The following is a 19,289-nucleotide window of genomic DNA, read 5'->3' on the forward strand; positions in this document are numbered from 1 at the left end:
GAAAACACAAGATAACAAATAGTATGGAATATAGAAAAAGAAGTATTGAGAGAAAAATTTATAGTAATAATTGCCTACATTAAAGAAAGAAGGACAATCTCAAATAAACAACGTAATATTACATCTTAGAGATTAGAAAAAGAAGAACAAAATATCCCCAAACTTTGCAGAAGGAAGAAAATAACAAAGATAAGGATAGAAATAAACAAAGCAAATACTAAAAAGTTGTTTTTTTGAAAAAAGAAAATTGAAAAACCTTTAACTAGACTAACAAAGGGAAAAAAGACAACTCAAACAATATCTGAAATGAAAGAAGGGAGACTAACACTGATAACACATACATACAAGGAATCATAAACTATTACTGTGAACAACCATACACCATCAAACTGAATAACCTATAAGAAATGAACTAATCTTTAGAAACATGCAACCTACCAAGACTAAATCAGCAAGAAATATTACATCTGAACAAGCCAATACTGGATAAAGAAAATAGATCAGTAACAAATTAAGTCTCCAATCAAAAAAAAAAAAAAAAAAGGAAAAAGGAAAAGGTCATTGGTGAATTCTATTTAGAGAAGTAATATGAATTCTTCTCAAATTCTTCCAAAAATTGAAGAGGAGATCAAACTCATTTTATGAGGACAGCATTACACTGATATGAAAACCATAAGAGTATGCTACCAGAAAAGAAAACTGTAGGCCAATATTCTTGATGAACATAGATCCAAAAATCCTCAATAAAATATTAGCAAACTGAATTCCCTAGCACACTTAAAAAATCATTCACCATGATTATTTGAGATTTATCTGAGAGATGCAAAAATGGTTAAACATGCATAAATCAATAAATGTGATATGCTACATTAACAAAATAAGAACAAACATCATATGATCATCTTACTAGATGTAGACAAAGCATTTGATAAAATCTAGCATATGTTCATAAGAAAATCTAAAAAAATAGATATGTTAGGAATGTACCTTAACAACATAAAGCCATATATGACAAGCCCACAGCTAACATTATACAAAAACTGTGAAAAGTTGGGAGCTTTTCTTCTAAGATCAGGAACAAGACAAGGATATCGACTGTTACTACTTCTTTTTGACATAGTACTAGAAGTCCCATCCTTAGCAATTAGGCAAGAAAAAGAAATAAAAGACATCCATGTAAGAAAACAAGAAATAAAATTATCTCTGTTTGCTAATGACATGATCTTATATGTAGAAAACCCTGAACACTCTACAGAGAACTGTTAAAACTGATACATAAATTCAGTAACATGCAGTTTGCAAAATCAACATAGAAAAATCAGTAACATTTCTATACATTAACAATGAGGTATCCAACAAAGAAATTAAGAAATTAATCCTATTTAAAACAGCATTAAAATAAATAAATAAAATACTTTGAAGTAAATTTAACCAGGAAGGTCAAAGATCTGTACACTGAAAACTATACCTTGATTTAAAAAAAAAAAAAAAAAAAAAAACTGAGGAAGACACATATCAATTGTAATATATTTCATGTTCATGTGTTGGAAGAACTAATATTGTTAAAATGAATGTAATCTCTATCAAAATTCTAATGTCAGTTTTCACAGAAATAGTCAAAAATGCTAAAATTTGAATAAAATAAAAAAGATGCCAAATGGCCAAAGCAATCTGAGCAAAAAGAACAAAGCTGGAGGTACAATACTCTCTCATTTCAAAATATAAAGCTCTGGTATTGGCATACACACAGATATATTGGCTAATGGAACAGGAGAAAAAGCCCAGAAATAAACCCAATTATTTATAGTCAATTGATTTTCAACAAAGGTGCAAAGAATAAACAATGAGGGAAAGGGCGATCTCTTCAATAAATGGTGTTGGGAAAACTGAATATTCCTTATGTGAAAGAATGAAGTTGGACCCTTTTATCATACCACATTTTTAAAAAATCCAAACAAGTATAAGTATTAAATATAAGAAATGAAACTATAATGCTAGTAGAAGAAAACATAAAAGAAAAGCTCTATGACTTTTGTCTGGGCAAGGATTTCTTGGCTAGGACTCTCAAAGCACAGGTAACAAAAGATAACGAGAGACAAGTTGGATTAGATCAAACTAAAAATGTTCTTTACAGCAAACAAAACAATTAACAGAGTGGAGAGAGAGAGCTCATGGATTGAAATAAAATATCTGCAAACCATACATCTGATAAAGGGCTAATATCTAACATATGCAAGAAAACCAAACAACTCAACACCTAGAAAATCAATAAACCAATTGAAGAATGGGCAAATAATCTGAACAGACAGTTTTCTTAAAAGAAGATATATGAATGGCCAATAGATATATTAAAAAATACTCAACATCTCTGATCATCAGGAAAATGCAAATTAAAATCCCAATGAAATATTACCTCACACCTCTTAGAATGGCTGTTATCAAAAAGACAAATGATAACAAGTGTTGATGATGATGTGGAGAAAAAGGAACCCTTATACATTGTTAGTGAAAATATAAATTACTACAGCTGTTTGAGAAAAATAGCATGGAAGTTCCAAAAACAAATACAATTACCATATAACTCAGCAATTCCACTTCTAGATACATAGTAGTATATATTTAATTCCTTTAGAGGAATTAAAATCATTATGTCAAAGGTATACCTGCACTCCCGTGTTCATTTCAGCATTATTTACGAGAACCAAGACATATTAGGTTGTTGCAAGTGTAATTGCAGTTTTTGCCATTACTTTTGCTGCAATTAAAATAATGGCAAAAACCGCAATGACTTTTGCACTAACCCACAGACACAACCTATACCCATCAACAGGTGAATGAATAAAGAAAATGTGATAGGTATACACAGTGGACTGCTATACAAAACTTCGAAAGAACAAATTTTGTCATTCATCCCAACATGAATGCAACTAAAGGATGTTATGCTAAGCAAAATTAGCCAGGTACAGAAAGATAAATATCATATGATCTCACTTACACGTAAAATTTTAAAAAGTCAACATCACAGAAACAGGGTATAAAGGTGGTTATCATAGGACTGGACGAAGAGGATGTGGAGAAAGGAGAAATGTTGATCAAAGGATGTACAGTTTTCATTTAGAGTAGAGGAATAAATCTCAAGATGGATTCAAGACTTAAATGTAAAATCTGAAACTGTAAAAACCCTGGAAGACAACCTAGGCAATACCATTCAGTACATAGGCATGGACAAAGATTTCATGATGAAGACACCAAAAGCAACTGCAACAAAAACAAAAATTAACAAATGGGATCTAATTAAACTAAAGAGCTTCTGCACAGCAAAAGAAACTATCAACAGTGTAAGCAGACGCTCTACAGAATGGGAGAAAATTTTTGCAGACTATGCATCTGACAAACGTCTAATATCCAGAATCTATAAGGAACTTAAACAAGTTTACAAGAAATAAACAACCCCATGGTTGTTAAAAAGTGGGCAAAGGACATGAACAGACACTTCTGAAAAGAAGACACACATGCAACCAACAAGCATATGAAAAAAAGTTCAACATCACTGATCATTAGAGAAATGCAAATCAAAACCACAATGAGATACCATCTTACACCAGTCAGAATGGCTATGATTAAAAAGACCAAAAATCACAGATGCTGGCGAGGGTATGGAGAAAAAAAGAATGCTTACACACTGTTGATGGGAGTGTAAATTAATTCAACTATAATGGAAGACTCTGTGGCAATTCCTCAAAACCTAAAGATGGAAATACCATTCAACCCAGCAATCCCATTACTGGGTATATATTTAAAAGGAAATACATTGCTCTATTATAAAGACACATGCACACATATGTTTACTGGAGCACTATTCACAATGGCAAAGACATGGAATCAACTCAAATGACCATCAATGATAGACTGGATAAAGACAATGTGGTAAATATATACCATGTAATACTATGCAGCCATTAAAAAGAACGAGATCATATCCTTTGCAGGGACATGAATGGAGCTGGAGGCCATTTTCATTAGCAAACTAAGGTAGCAACAGAAAACCAAATACCACATGTTCTCACTTATAAGTGGGAGCTAAATGATGAGAACACATGGATACATAAAGGGAACAACACACACTGGGGCCTATTGGAGGGTGAAGGGTGGGAGGAGGGAGAGGATCAGGAAAAATAACCAATGCATACTGGGATTAATACCTCAGTGATGAAATAATCTTTACAACAAACCCTCATGACACTTTTACCTATGTAATAAGCCTGCACATCCTGTACATGTACCCCTGAACTTAAAATAAAAGTCAAAAAAGTCACACATTAGGAAATGAAAAAATAAATGTATTGTATATTTCAAAATTGCTAAAAGAATAGCTTTTTAACTTTCTTACCACAAAAAAATGATAAGTGGGTGACATGATGGTTATGTTAATTAGCGTGATTGAATCTTTCTACAATGTTTATATAGAACAAAACATTGTTTTGTACCCCATAAACACAATTTTTGTCAATTATAAATGAACAAATTTTTAGAAAGAAAAAAGCATACTACAGGGCAAGATCCCTGATGAATATAGATGCAAATAACTTCATCAAAATATTAGCAAACTGAATGCAACAGCTCATTAAATGATCATGTACTATGACCAAGTGGGAGTTATTCCTAATCAACAAATTTACTAAATGTTGAAGGATATAAAATCAACATACAAAAATCACCTGTGTTTCTATACACTAACAATAATCTGAAAAGAAAATTAAGAAAGAAATCCCATTTACGATAGCAAGCAAGGATGATTCAACATATGCAGATCAAATAATGTGATACACCACATGATCTGAGAAGGATAAAAATCACATGATCATCAAAAGAGATTCAGAAGAAGCATTTGACAAATTTCAACACCCTTTCATGGTAAAAGCTAAAAAAGAAAACAAAAGCTAGGTATAGAAGTTGCTATAACTTGAACGTTTGTCCCCTCCAAAACTCATGTTGCAATTTAATTGACATTGTGACAGAATCGGGAAGTGGGACCTTTAAGAGGTGTTTAAGTTATGAGAATTTTACCCTTTTAAATGCATTAATGCTGTTATCCCAGGATTGGGTTCATTATAAACAGGCAGGTACTGCCCTCTTTTCTCACTTATTCTCTCTTTGTGCCATGTGATACCTTATGGCATGTTATGACACAACAAATAAGACCCCACCAGCTCCTCAATCATGAATTTTCCATCCTCCAGTACTGTGATCCCATAAGGTTTGTGATCATAATAAATTACCCAGTCTGTGATATTCTGTTATATTAGCACAAATGGATGAGAACAGAGGAAATTTACCTCATGATAACAAAGACTACATGAAAATCCCATAGCTAACATCATATTCAATGGTGAAAACCTAAAAAACTTTCCTGTAAGATCAGGAATAAGACAAATATGCCTACTCTTGCCACTTGTATTTAATACAGCACTGAAAGTCCTAGCCAGAGAAATTAGGCAAGAAAAATAAGTAAAAGACATCCCAACCTGAAAGAAAAAAGTGCTTACAGATGACATTATCTTATATGGAGAATACCCTAAAGACTCCACACATCAGGAAAATCTGTTAGAACTAATAAACAAATTTACTAAATGTTAAAGGACATAAAATCAACGTACAAAAATCACCTGTGTTTCCATACACTAACAATAATCTGAAAAAAAAATTAAGAAAGAAATCCCATTTATGATAGCATCAAAATAAATAAAATACTTAGGATATGCTTAACTAAGGCATTGAAAATGTATGCACTGAAAACTATAAAATGTTCATGAAAGAAATTAAAGAAGACACAAATAAATAGAAAGATCTGGTACTCATGAATTAAATGACTTAATATTGTTAAAATGCCCACACTACCCTAAGTGATCTGTAAATTCAATACAGTCCATATCAAAATCCCAACAGCATTATTTACTAAAATTAAAAAAAATCCTAAAATTCACATGGAGCTACAAAAGACTCTGAATAGCCAAAGCAATCTTAAGAAAAAAGAACAAAATGGATGAATCACATTTTCTCATTTATTATTTATTTATTTATTTACTGAGGCACAAGATCTCACCCTGTTGCCCAGGCCAGAGTGCAGTGGCATGATCATAGCTCACTGCAGCCTCATATTCTTGGGCTTGAGTGATCCTCCCACCTTAGACTCCTAAGCAGCTAGGAGTATAAGTGTGTGCCATCATGCCTGGCTAATTTTTAAATATCTTCATAGAGAAGGAGTCTTTCTATCTTTCCCAGGCAGGTCTCAAACTCTCGGCCGCAAGTGATCCTCCAGTCTTAGCCTCCCCAGTTGCTGCAATTATAAGCATGAGCCACTGCACCCAGTCCCCACAGGTCCTCATTTCAAAATATATAACAAAGCTACAACAATTAAAACAGCATGATCCTGGCATAAAATAAATATATGGGCCAATGAAACAGGATAGAGATCCCAGAAATAAACCCATGCATAACTAGTTAACTCATATTCAACAGGGGTGCCAAGAATACACAATAGAAAAGAGGCCACTCAACAAATGATGTTGGGAAAACTGGATATTCACATATAAAAAATAAAATTGAATTATTTTCTTATACCATACACAAAAATCAACTCAAAATAGATTAAATTAAACATTTAAACCTAAGACCTGAAAACTGTAAAACTCCTAGAAGAAAACATAGCAGGAAAGCTTCATGATACTGATCTTGACAATGATTTCTTGGAAATGACTCAAAAATTCAACCAACAAAAGCAAAAATAGACAAGCGAGACCATATCAAACTAAAAAGCTTTGGTAAAAAAGAAAAGGAAGCAATCAAGAGGGTGAAAAAGCAACCTACAGAATGGGAGAAAATATTTCCAAACTATACATCTAATAAATGGTTAATATCCAAAATATATAAGGAACTCCTACAACTTAAGAAGGCATACAAATGGCCAACAGGTATATGAAAAGATGCTCAATATCACTAATCATCAGAAAATTCAAATAACAACTGTAATGAGGACTGGGTGCGGTGGCTTATGCCTGTTATCCCAGCACTTTGGGAGGCCAAGGCAGGTGGATCATGAGGTCAGGATATCAAGACCATCCTGGCCAACATGGTAAAACTCCATCTCTACTAAAAATACAAAAATTAGCTGGGCATGGTGGCACGTGTCTGTAGTCCCAGCTACTTGGGAGGTTCAGGCAGGAGTTGGAGGTTGCAGTGAGCCAAGATCACACCACTCCACTCCAGCCTCGTGACAGAGTAAGACTCCTTCAAAAATAAACAAACAAACAAACAAACAGAAATTGTAATGGGACATCATCTCACACCTGCTAGGATGGCTATTACCAAAAACAAAACCAAAAACCACCCATATCAAAAGATAATAGGTGTTGGCCAGGATATGGAGAAATTAGAACCCTTGTATATTGTTGGAATGTAAAATGATGTAGCTGCCATAGAAAACAGTATGAAACTTCCTGAAAAAATTAAAAATATAACTACCATATGAGCTAGCAATGCCACATCTGAGCATATTTTAAAAATCTGAACTCAGGATCTCAGAGTCCACACTTCTGTGTCCATTTCAGCACTACTTATTATATCCAAATACGAAAACAACCTAAATGTCCATTGATGAATGATGGGATAGAAAATGTGATATTTATATACCTGCGTGTGTGTGCATGCAAACACACAGTATTCAGCCTTATAAAGAAGGAAATCCTGCCATATGCAACAACTTGAATGAACCTGGAGAAATTTATGCTAAATGAAGTCACAGAAAAAATATTTCATAATTCCACTTCTATGAAGTAACTAAAATAGTCAAACTCATGGAAACAGAGAGAAGAATGGTGATTGCCAGGGCATAAAAGGATGGTGAAATGGAGAATTGCTATTCAACAGGAATAAAGTTTCAATTATGCAAAATGAATAAGTTCTATGGACTTGCTGTAGTACTTCATGCCTATAGTTAACTATATATAGTATACTTAAAAATTGTGTTAAGCAGGTAGATCTCATATTAAGTGTCCTTACCACAATAATTAAAATTAGGAAAGACAAAGAAAAGGATACCACTTTCATTTTTTTTCTTCTATGGAATAAATGAGTTCATCATTTATTACCTACTTCTAATAGCATGTGTTAACTAATTGAAGTGTTGGTCATGTTTTTTTCAGGGAAGAGTGGAAAGAAATTCTAAATCATTCAGAAAAGGTCAGAAAATAAAAGCTATACTTAGATTTCAAGATGAAACACTGGAAGAATGATAGGGGATATGAGTTTTCGATGCTTCTAAATCAGTAACTCTTTCCTGACTTTAGTGGTGATAGTATCAACCCATTCTATTTTACTTCCTGCAGTAGAAATGTTGTTGTAAGAATAACATTAACAAGCAGGAAGATTAAAGTCAATTGGGCTTTGGCTGTTTTATTCATACTCATACTGCTCTTTCTAGATGCATTTAATTTATCCTATGCAAGGAAGACTGAGGAATTACTTGTGTGTGCTTATATATTACATGTATGTATATATAATGCTTAAGTTGAGAAAAATCAATTGAAAATCAAGGTATACTTTATAAAATGTAAAATGGAACATGAGATTTAAAACTCTTTAAAAATAAACATCTGTATTTGGAAATGTCAGGTTAAATAATGCAATATTTACTAAACTTTTGTCTACATGTGAATAGTCAATCACACACACTAATGACATTTCGATACATGTACATCTGTCTTCTTAGATGCTAAGACAGTACCCGAAATGATTATTCTCTTGTAATTCTACCATTTAGTCTCCAAAGGTCTCTTTTTGTATAGGTGGTACTACAACTGGAATATCTCAGTTAGTTGACAAGAAACTCCACAGTTAGATTCCTTTATCTCTTGCAAATCACAAGCAATACTGTAGATTCTACCCTCTAAAATGTTTTAATGGAACGTATTTCCTATTCTCCATTGCCACTAATTTGGAGAGTAAGTATGGGCCAGGTAGCAGGTCAAGCAGGGTCTGAAATAGTCTTTGGTCTTTCCCTAGTCATTTTGGGCATCGCTGCTAGATTAATTTTTTTTAAAGCTCAGTCTCAGACTCTAGAAAAAGCAATTCTGGAGCTAGATCCATAATGAAACTACTTTTTAGCTATTAGGCCATGTGCAAATAAGAAAATTTTTCTGAGAGGTTAAATGAGGATACTATGTCTTTAGGATTTGTTGTAAAATTTGACGACGATTACATTAGAAGTATTTTACACAGGATCTGACATATCATTGAGTCTTAATAAACATAATCTCCTGCTTCCATGTTCTTCCCTACTCAACATATATGAATGAAACACCAGCTGCTACTAAAAAAGGTCTAATACAGCTTTTTATATCTACTTTCAAGCAGGTCAAAAACCTCATCTTTTACTATTTCTCCAAATCTTAAATTTCTTCAAAACTGAAGGCATTGCTATCCCCCCTGAATTGCTGCCTCTTTCATCAACACAATTCATTTGCTCACTCATTTCTGTTTCCCTCCATGTGGGTTAGCCATTCTTTTGCCTCTCAGTTGCTGCATATCTTCTTACCCATCCTCCAAAGCCTTCTCAACTGTCATATATTTCATAAACCATTCTATAGCAGCATCTATTTTTACTCCAACTGTCATGTACATTTTTTGTTCTTGCTATTTTTTCTTATTGTATTTATCATTATTATAGTATTTGGGGATAGAGCATAGTAGAGAGTCTAAAGTAATAGAGTACAAGATACATCGAATTTACTACTGACTCTATCTAACCTTCATCACATACTCGATATATGACCTTGGGTAAGTCACTTAATCTCTCTGTGCCTTTCCTCATTTATGAAAGAGACTCTGTAATAATGCTTTTTGTGATTTATGTTATGGGTTGAATTGTGTGCCCCAAGAAGGTACATATAAGTCCTAAGCCTTAGCACTTCAGAATGTGACCTTATTTGAAAATAATGTCATTGAAGATGTAATTAAGATGAAGTCATACTGGAGTGGAGTTGACTCTTAATCCAGTGTGACTGACATCGTTACTAGTAGAGGAGGAAGACACACAGAGGGAAAATGGCATGTCACTATAAAGGAAGAGATTGGAGTTCTGTTGCCATAAACCAAGAAACACCTGGGCTACCAGAAGTTGGAAGATGCAATAAAATGTACTTCCTTAGAGGCTTTAAAGAGAACATGGACCTGCTGACACTTTGAATTTGGACTTCTAACCTCCGAAAGTGTGAGAGAATACATTTCTCTTGTTTTAAGTCATCAGGTTTGTATTATCCTGTTCTCACAGGTCAAAGAAACTAATACAGTTGATGTGAAGATTAATTAATTAAAAATTTCAGAAGATTGCCCAAATTACAGTATTCATCAAATCTTAATTTTCAGTACTTGTATTACTTATTCTGCTACAATATAAACTCCTTGAGCTCAGAAACCATATCTTATGTTGGTCTCCCCCAAGCTCCAACCCAATATGTATCACACAGAATAAAATAAATAGCTACTTATAAAATGTGTTTTGAATAAATAGTGTATTGATTTTTAAAAATTATTCAGTCCTCTATAGGAAACATTGGAAAAAACAGAATAGTTGATATATTGCTCAAAAACTATGGGTTTAACCTAAATCATAGGTTAGCCAGAACCTATTATTTAGAAAATTGTTTTCTGTGCAAGAATGAATGAGATTAAGTATATTTGTAATTGTATACTAGTCAATTATTTGAAAAATAAATGAAGTTCTAATAAAACTAATCATGAATTGATATCAAATTAAACTTTACATTATCTTTTTTGGAAAATAATTGTTCATCCCTTTCATTGCAATGAAATATATTTGAAATACTTATCTTCTTTTTCTGTTGGTTGAAATTATCTATGATGACACCAATGAACAAGTTCAAAGTGAAGAATGACCCAAAGATGATAAAGATGACAAAATAAATATACATGTAGAGGCTATATTCATATTTGGGCTGCTTGTCTACCTATAAAATTTACAAAAGTTAGCATTATACGGACAATAACATTCCTCATTTTGTTTTTCACGTGGTTTGACAAGGTAATTCAAACAGTGCTATCCTAGGTAAACAGGATTTAAGGAGCTATACCATTGTTGAGGTTTAACATAATCACTCTTAACAATTTATTCAACGTGTATTCATTACATACTTCTTTAGCTTATTACATACTTATGTAATAAACAACATAATCTTCAAATAACTACAAAGGGCTTAATCATATGCATACTTGTGCTCATATTGGTGGGACTCTTCAATAACTAAGTGACATACTGTGTATATGTTATTTCTAAAAGTACTATAAATGAGACATTATCATATTTATATAAATTTTGCCATGTATTTTCATTTGATTCCAAATATGTCTTTATTGGATTTTGTAAAACTGTTACCTAGGGAGTAATCATTAAAGTTTCTTAGCATGGAACTTATTTCACATAAACTCATCCAAGTGTTTTAAAATGTAAAAAGAGTAAAAGTTATACATTATAATTATTTTATTTTTATTTGATAAGCGAATATTTTTACTGAGCATTTAGTAATGCCAGCCTGCACTAAGTGCTCTGCTTCTATTTTCTTGCTGGGTCCTCACAATGCTATGGAGTAGGCATTGGATGATTATAGACATTTATTAGACAAAGGATAGATTCATTAAATTATAGATTAGACAAATAAACTAAGTCTCAAGAAGGTACAGTAATTTGCCCAAAGTCAGCTGTAGAGCTTGGATGATGTGGTACAGCTAAAATTTGAATCGGGCTCTATCTCCAACTACTGTACTCACAACCACTAGGCTACTATCAGGTGGATGTTCTTCATTGTCGGTGTGAGTCCCAGGGGCTTCATGAAGTTATAGTTTGGAAATCACTGAAATAAACTCAGAAGCTTGTAAAAATAAAGTTTAGTGCTAAGATAATCAATACTTACATTAACGGAATCCACTGCTGCATACATAATAATGGTCCATCCCTTAAATGTTGCCTTTAAGAATAATATTAATAGAATCTGAATGTTAAACTCATATTCTAAAATAGCCATAAACATAGTTTTGTCTGTTTAATGTTACCACAATTATTAAGCAATACTAGTAAGTTTTGCTGTATTCAACATGTCCATTTAATATAAAGATTTTTTTTAAAAAGGACATATTCCCAAGTAACATGCTAAATTTTAGTTCTAGTTAATTATTTCCAAATTGTTACATTTGCCTGTGAATTTTGCATGTAACCTTTTATTTTTTAAAGGTGAAGGGACATTTTATGAATAAGACAGGAAACATCTTTTCTCCATTGTTTTAAGGGTTCTCCACGCCTGTGGGAAGTTCCTCTCATCCCTTCATAGTGTGAAGCAGGAAGTCCAAAAATGTTTATTTCTGAAGAAATATTTGAATGGTGCAAGATGGGAGTCCACATGACACCAAAGAGTCAATTATAAATTAATAACTCAAATGCAACAGAACCCATGCTTCTTATTCATATAGGAACATGTTCTAGGAAAGACCAGCACTTTTTTTTTGAGACGGAGTCTCGCTCTGTAGCCCAGGCTGGAGTGCAGTGGCGTGATCTTGGCCCACTGCAACCTCCACCTCCCGGGTTCATGCGATTCTCCTGCCTCACTCCCACGTAGCTAGGATTACAGGAGCCTACCACCACATCCGGCTAATTTTTTGTATTTTTAGTAGAGATGGGGTTTCACTATGTTGGTCAGACTGGTCTCGAACTCCTGACCTCGTGATCTGCCCACCTTGGCCTCCCAAAGTGAAGAGATTACAGGCCTGAGCCACTGAGCCTGGCCAAGACTGGCACTGTTTTAAAAACCATACAGTATTTTATCTTCAATTTATAATTAACAGACTATTTAAAGAATAACTTATATCCTTTGTCCAATATCTATTAAAATACCAAGCATTCATGAAAGGGGACACTTACAACTTGAAGCAGAGATAGGTAACCAAGTCCGACATTATCAAAGTTCACTTTCAGGTTTTTCCATCGCACATTTTGACTAACATTCATAAGGGCAAAACATTCAGAACGATTTGGAACTTGACTTGCAGGAAACCGTGACCCATCTGTGGTGTTAATACACTCATAGAACTTGCCAGCAAACAAATTTACTCCCATGATGCTGAATATCAGCCAGAATATAAGACACACAAGTAGCACATTCATGATGGAAGGAATTGCTCCTATAAGTGCATTCACAACCACCTAGTATTCAAAAGAAAGAAAAGAATGATTAGGATTAGTAAGATATTAAATAGGCAACATGAAAGAAATGCCATGAAGACATAAACAGATTAGAAAAGCCACCCTTAAATATCTAAGACACCAAACCAACCAACCGACACATGTTTATTAAATGCCTACTCTACACTCAGCAGTGTGCCAAGCAAGACAAAATGAGACATGAACTCTGTGATCACCAGGCTTACAAATTACATGACTATCACACAATAAAATTATTAGCAAACTGTAAGACAAAATAACTAAAATAGTGTAATAGCTTAAATAAATATAAAATAAATAAAAATAACAAACCAAAACCTGTTATTGATAAGGTAAACTTGTAAAATCTGTATACTCTGGAAAAAAAGAAATTTATAAACATAAATGAAAAATGTATATTTATATACATTTAAATGTTCATGATCCTATTATTACCAGCATTAAAGATTCCCCCATAGAGAAACTATTGGTGTATATCAGGTGGAATTATGACTGGACATCATTTTAATTCAATTTTGTTATTTTATTTTCTTATTCTCTTTTTTTGAGACATTCTTCTCTACAAAAGGATTGAGAGTCTTTAAATGGTTTGAATCCTTTAAATTTGGCTGGTTCTACAAAATAAGAGCAATCTTTTTGAATTTATTATTATTACTCTAAATACTTTATATGTAAGCCTGTGCCTGAATATAGATAGTGCTGACCTCAGTTAAGGCAAAAATTAGGAACAGTTTTTCTTTAATCCTTTCTTTATTTCTGCTTTTCAGCATTTGTACTGCTATTGATCACCAGTGTGTCTTGCCACTCCGGTTTTCCTCCAGGGCAATTACTGTAGTATTTAACACTCTCCAGATTTTCTCATTTACTTAATCCTTTAAAATCTACCTGTCTTCTACACTTCAGCTCGAGTTCCCATTCAAGTAAAAATGTGTTAAAAATTAACCTGTTAGGGAAGTAGCACTGGGATCCTTCTTTTCTGCAATGTATTAAGCAGGTTTTCAGGATGCTTTAAAATAGAGAAATACTAAGGATCTCTGACTACTAATCAGATCATCTAGGGAGAACGTTTGCAAATATTTTTATAAATATTTTTAGGCTTTGTGGGTTATATCTCCGTTGCAACTATTCAACTCTGCGATGGTAGTCATAGGTCACATATAAACAAACTGGTAAGGATGTGTTCCAAGAAAAAAACAGGCTGGGGTTTGTTGACCTTTGGTCCAGAGCAATGATTATTTGGAGTTCATGGACCTGTAGAGGTTCCCTGGGGGCATGAAATTATACAACAAACATTATGGTTGTGCTCTCTTTCTGGAAAGAAAATTCTTACTTTCATGAGATTCTCATAGTCTACGTGACCTCAAAAAAGATTAGGAGGAACAGGAATAGAGAATGAAGTTCAAAGTGGCCACCTCCTAGTAGAGTCTACTTTTTCATGCTCATTTCCTGCTGCCCTCCCTGCTACGTTTATCACCTAGGCACACTGATCTGTCTAGTCACTGACCACGCACACCTTGCACACTCTATTCCGTGCTGCCTTACCATGTGGTATCTCTGCCTTGAATGCCTATCTGCCTATGATTTGGGGCTTACTCTTCAGTCATGAAATGTCTGAAATGTCACCTCCTTGTGATGTCTTCCCAGACTTCCCCAGATAGCCACTCCCTCCTGTATATTCCTGTATCATTATGTGCCCTTGTCTGTCTCTCTTGTAACCATTGACCCTACTCACTGTTTGGGGACTGGGGTCTATGTACCACTGTACTCTGTGTTTTTTATACCACAACACCTGACACATAGTTGGTATTTAAAATGTTTTTCTAAAAAACGTGAGTAATGATGGAATCATGGGTCTCTGAGAAAGACAGGCACATACTGGTCTGATGAGAAGCCAGTTGAGAAAGCTAAAGAGCCTAAGGACTCAAACAAGCTAACTACAATATGCCTCAACTGCATTATTTCATTATTTCATTTATCCTTCAAAATAGCCCTGCAGCATGAAGAAATATCTCTTTTTGCATGGTTAACAAATGTAACTAAACAGACATTTGCCCCTCAAAATATACTAAACTATTCTCCTGCATCCAATTCACCTGTAATACAGATAAAGAACAAAATGCAAACAGAGTAAAATAATAGGTTTACTTAGTCACTGAAGGAAGTGATTTTGTAGGGGAAAGTTCTGGATAGATTGTAGCATTCTATTAATGCTCAAAAAATTAAGTTAATGTCAATGAATTCTAATACTACCTTTCTGCACAAAATGAAACTTGTAATTTTCAACTTGTAGATAGAATATTTTTGAATTGTGCTTATGAACTTTTTTTATATAATCATGTTCTTTCTTACATACTTGGAAGCCATTATACACTGGATACTTAAAATAGCAGAGATCTCAGTCATAATTAGGTTTGTAGGGGTAACAGTGAAGATTTAGTAGGCTGAAAGATCTCTAATGTTCACTTGAAGCTGGTTAAAACCCAAATTTCTTCCCCATCCCAGAGTTTCTGACTCAGTAGGTCTGGGGTGAGATCCAAGAATTTGCTTTTTTTTTTTTTTTTTTGATACAGAGTCTCGCTCTGTTGTCCATGCTGGACAGCAGTTGCATGATCTCAGTTCACTGCATCCTCTGCCTCCCAGGTTCAAGCAATTCTTCTGCCTCAGCCTCTGGAGTATCTGGGACTACAGGTGAGCACCACCACACCCGGGTAATTTTTTGTATCTTTAGTAAAGATGGGGTTTCACCATATTGGCCAGGCTGGTCTCAAATTCCTGACCTCATGATCCACCCATCTTTTTAATAAGTTTGTAGATAATGCTGATAGTTGGTTAGTAAACCACACACAAAATATCAGTAAGCTAGACTAATCTCCATGTTAAATTGCTCAGAGATGGTAAGGTAGGGAGGTAGTTAAGTAAACAAATAAGTAAAATACAATATAATGAGGATTTTAGGTGTCTGAACAGAGAGAGAATATGCAGTTTTGTCTGCTGGTGGACAGACAAGGTAACTTTAAATTGAGCCTTAAAGGACAGATAGGTGTTTGCTGTATAGACGGGTTAGGGTCGGGGCAGGGCAGGGTAAGCATTTCAGAACAGAGGCATAAAAAAGCAGGTATAAATCTGCGGAAGAAATTTTAGAAGAGTACCAACACATGAGGATATGGACTAATTACAGAAAATAAAGTTGTTGTCCTTCATGTGTGTTACAAAGTTGCTAGTTTAATACAATCCCTAAAGCTAGGTTATGGTAGTTGTTATTCATTATAACTTGTTTGTCTCTGCTAATTGAGTATCTTTTCAGGCACTCTGCAGCCTAAGTGCAAATTAAGCAAACTCTGTGACCTTTAGTTTTCCCAAATATAATTTAGTTATAATTCCACTTACTTTGCAATGTTATTTTAAAGGTGAAATTAAATGTGATGGCTGATGTGGTCTCACTTCCCTATCTTTTCTAATGCTCCTTATCCAGGTAGTTCCTTAAACAAGTATTATTTGAACACCTGATATAAGTAGGTCCTTGATTACTTATGTATGAGAGATGATGTTAGGACTAATAGTTTCCCCTTTCACTGGGACTTCCTAGCACAGGGAAGATTTCCATTTAACATGGAAAAAGTCACTCATTTGGATCATTCTATTGCTTGACAATATTAGATAAAGGCAGGATTACTGTGATTAACTTATTCCCTTGTTAAACAATATGTGCTGAAATACTGTGTGTGTATATATGTATATATAGTATGCATATATACACTAATATGTACAGTAACTACTATATATACGTATATTATATATGCATATTTTATATATAGTATTTCATATTTTGTATATATAAATATATACTAGTATATACTAATTAGTATTATACTATTTTTAGTAATATACTATTTAATTAATGCTATAATTAGCATTTATATATTAGTATGCATATATATGCCATTAGCATATATAATATGCATATATACTATTAGTATATGTAACAAGTATATATGTACTATTAGTATATATCATATGCCTATATATACCATATATGCATAGCATATATAGTATATATGCATACTGTATATAGTATGCAAATGCATACTATATATAGTATACATATGCATACTATTATATACATAATATATACATATATGCATACTATTATATACATAATATATACATATATGCATACATATATGTATATGTACGTACACTCACATACATAAACAGCCCACATATTTATGTAAATAGAAACCACTCATAATTTCTACACACCCATTGTTTTTATATTTTAAACCCCATTAAAAAAATAAGAATATTATAAAGTTTAGTATTTTCTTACCCTCATTCCTTCAAATCTAGATAAGGCTCTTAGAGGTCTTAAAGCTCTCAGTGTCCGAAGAGATTTAATGGGGCCAAGATCTGAGTAGCCAAGAGTGTTTGCCACTAGAGTAACCAAAGAAACCTATAAAAATAGCATTTTCATTAACTGTGTCAATAAAATGATGAAGCATAAAAGGAAAAAGTCAATTTTGAAACTCACTAAAAGCAACTCAACAGGAACAATAAGATTTTATATATGGAGTTGTGTAGTCAATGCCTAAAAACAGGGTAAGGTGGATGTTTCTGTAAGGAAATAGATTTAAAAGAAGGTTAACCAAAATAAGAAGAAATAATGTAAGCAAAGTAAGTTGTTTATTCTATTTGAGTAGAAATCATGCATATGCTTTTCACACTTTTGTAATCAATTGTTTTGTAATTGCTTATTAAATCTAAAGATTTCATTAGAACAATGGTCAACATTTTAATTATAAAACTCAGGTCAAAATGAAGTGTGTGATTCTGAAGCTAAGCCCTAAAAGTGTGGTATTTACTCAACTAAATCGTTGCCTTGGTATACATCTTATTAAAAAACATTTTGTAGACTCATGATTTTGAGTTGGGTCAAATTCTCAGCGAGATTGCTTCTGCCCTACAATTTCTCAGGATTGGCACCAAAGATCTACCAAATAATTTTTCATGGGAGAAAAATCACAATTGTACTGAAGAGAGAATGAGAGTAGCTGATCTCATTGGCTAAACAATCAATATAGATATAATAAGAACTTCATCATGTTAGATAGATCAGCCACAATTACCATAACCAGTATCCAAAAGAAATTTGAGTTCTTACCGTAAATTATCTTAAGAAAGAACGTGAACAGCAATAGAATCAATACACATTTTAGTTACAAAGCAATGAGCTCCTCAATGATCTTAGATCTGGATCTATAAATGCATTTACTCTCTGAATTAGTTCCATGGAAAATATTCATTTGCCTCACATCCTGTGTAACAGGAGACGATGTCTAAGAAAAATGTCTGGAATGCAGTTCTTCATTACGAATTAAGTTAATGACTGAGAGATTCAAGTTTTCAAGGGAAGAATAGGAACACATGAGAGCCAACTTTTTATATATTTATCTATTTCAGGAGTAGAAAAAGTCATTGTTCACAAGTTCATTGCTGTTACCATCAGAGACAGGTAAACTGATTTATGAAGCAGGAGGTGTTTTAAAGTACTCGTCTTCGTGTAGTATTTCCAAATGTCTCACTAAATGTAATACTGCTTTAATTCCTTAAGCTATATATTTAGCAGAATAAATTGCTCCTTATGCCACTCTTAAAGTTGCCCAGTCATTCACATCCATTATTTTCCACTTAAGAACACTTGAAAATATGTATGCTCCCTCTTTAATCAGAAAAAATACAAAATTTTAAAATGTTTTGCTGTGGTTTGAATGTTTGTCCCTTCTGAAACTCATGTTGAAACTTAATTCCCAATGTAACAGTATTAAGAGGCAGAGCCTTTAAAATTTGATGAGATCATAAAGGCTCTGCCTTCATGAATGGAATATGGAGTAAGGGCTTAATGGGTTATCATGGGAGTGAGTTAGATATCACAAAAATGGGTTTATTATAAAACCCAGCCGGGCACGGTGACTCAAGCCTGTAATCCCAGCACTTTGGGAGGCCGAGG

General features: G+C 33.5%; 1 protein-coding gene across 2 annotated transcripts in view; it reads right to left on the reverse strand.

Moving 5' to 3' along the window:
- SCN9A (sodium channel, voltage gated, type IX alpha subunit) overlaps window positions 1–19,289 on the reverse strand; it is a 191,082-nt gene that overhangs the window by 18,355 nt on the left and 153,438 nt on the right. For both annotated transcript variants that reach the window (XM_011958032.1, XM_011958031.1), the window contains exons 21-24: window positions 17,613–17,735; window positions 12,986–13,267; window positions 11,985–12,038; window positions 10,887–11,024 (exon numbers count right to left, since the gene is read on the reverse strand). In XM_011958032.1, coding sequence (XP_011813422.1) covers window positions 10,887–11,024; window positions 11,985–12,038; window positions 12,986–13,267; window positions 17,613–17,735 — 597 coding nt within the window. The remainder of the gene's footprint in view (window positions 1–10,886; window positions 11,025–11,984; window positions 12,039–12,985; window positions 13,268–17,612; window positions 17,736–19,289) is intronic.

Source organism: Colobus angolensis, unplaced genomic scaffold, assembly GCF_000951035.1.
Source record: "Colobus angolensis palliatus isolate OR3802 unplaced genomic scaffold, Cang.pa_1.0 Scaffold456, whole genome shotgun sequence".
Classification (NCBI taxonomy): Eukaryota; Metazoa; Chordata; class Mammalia; order Primates; family Cercopithecidae; genus Colobus; species Colobus angolensis.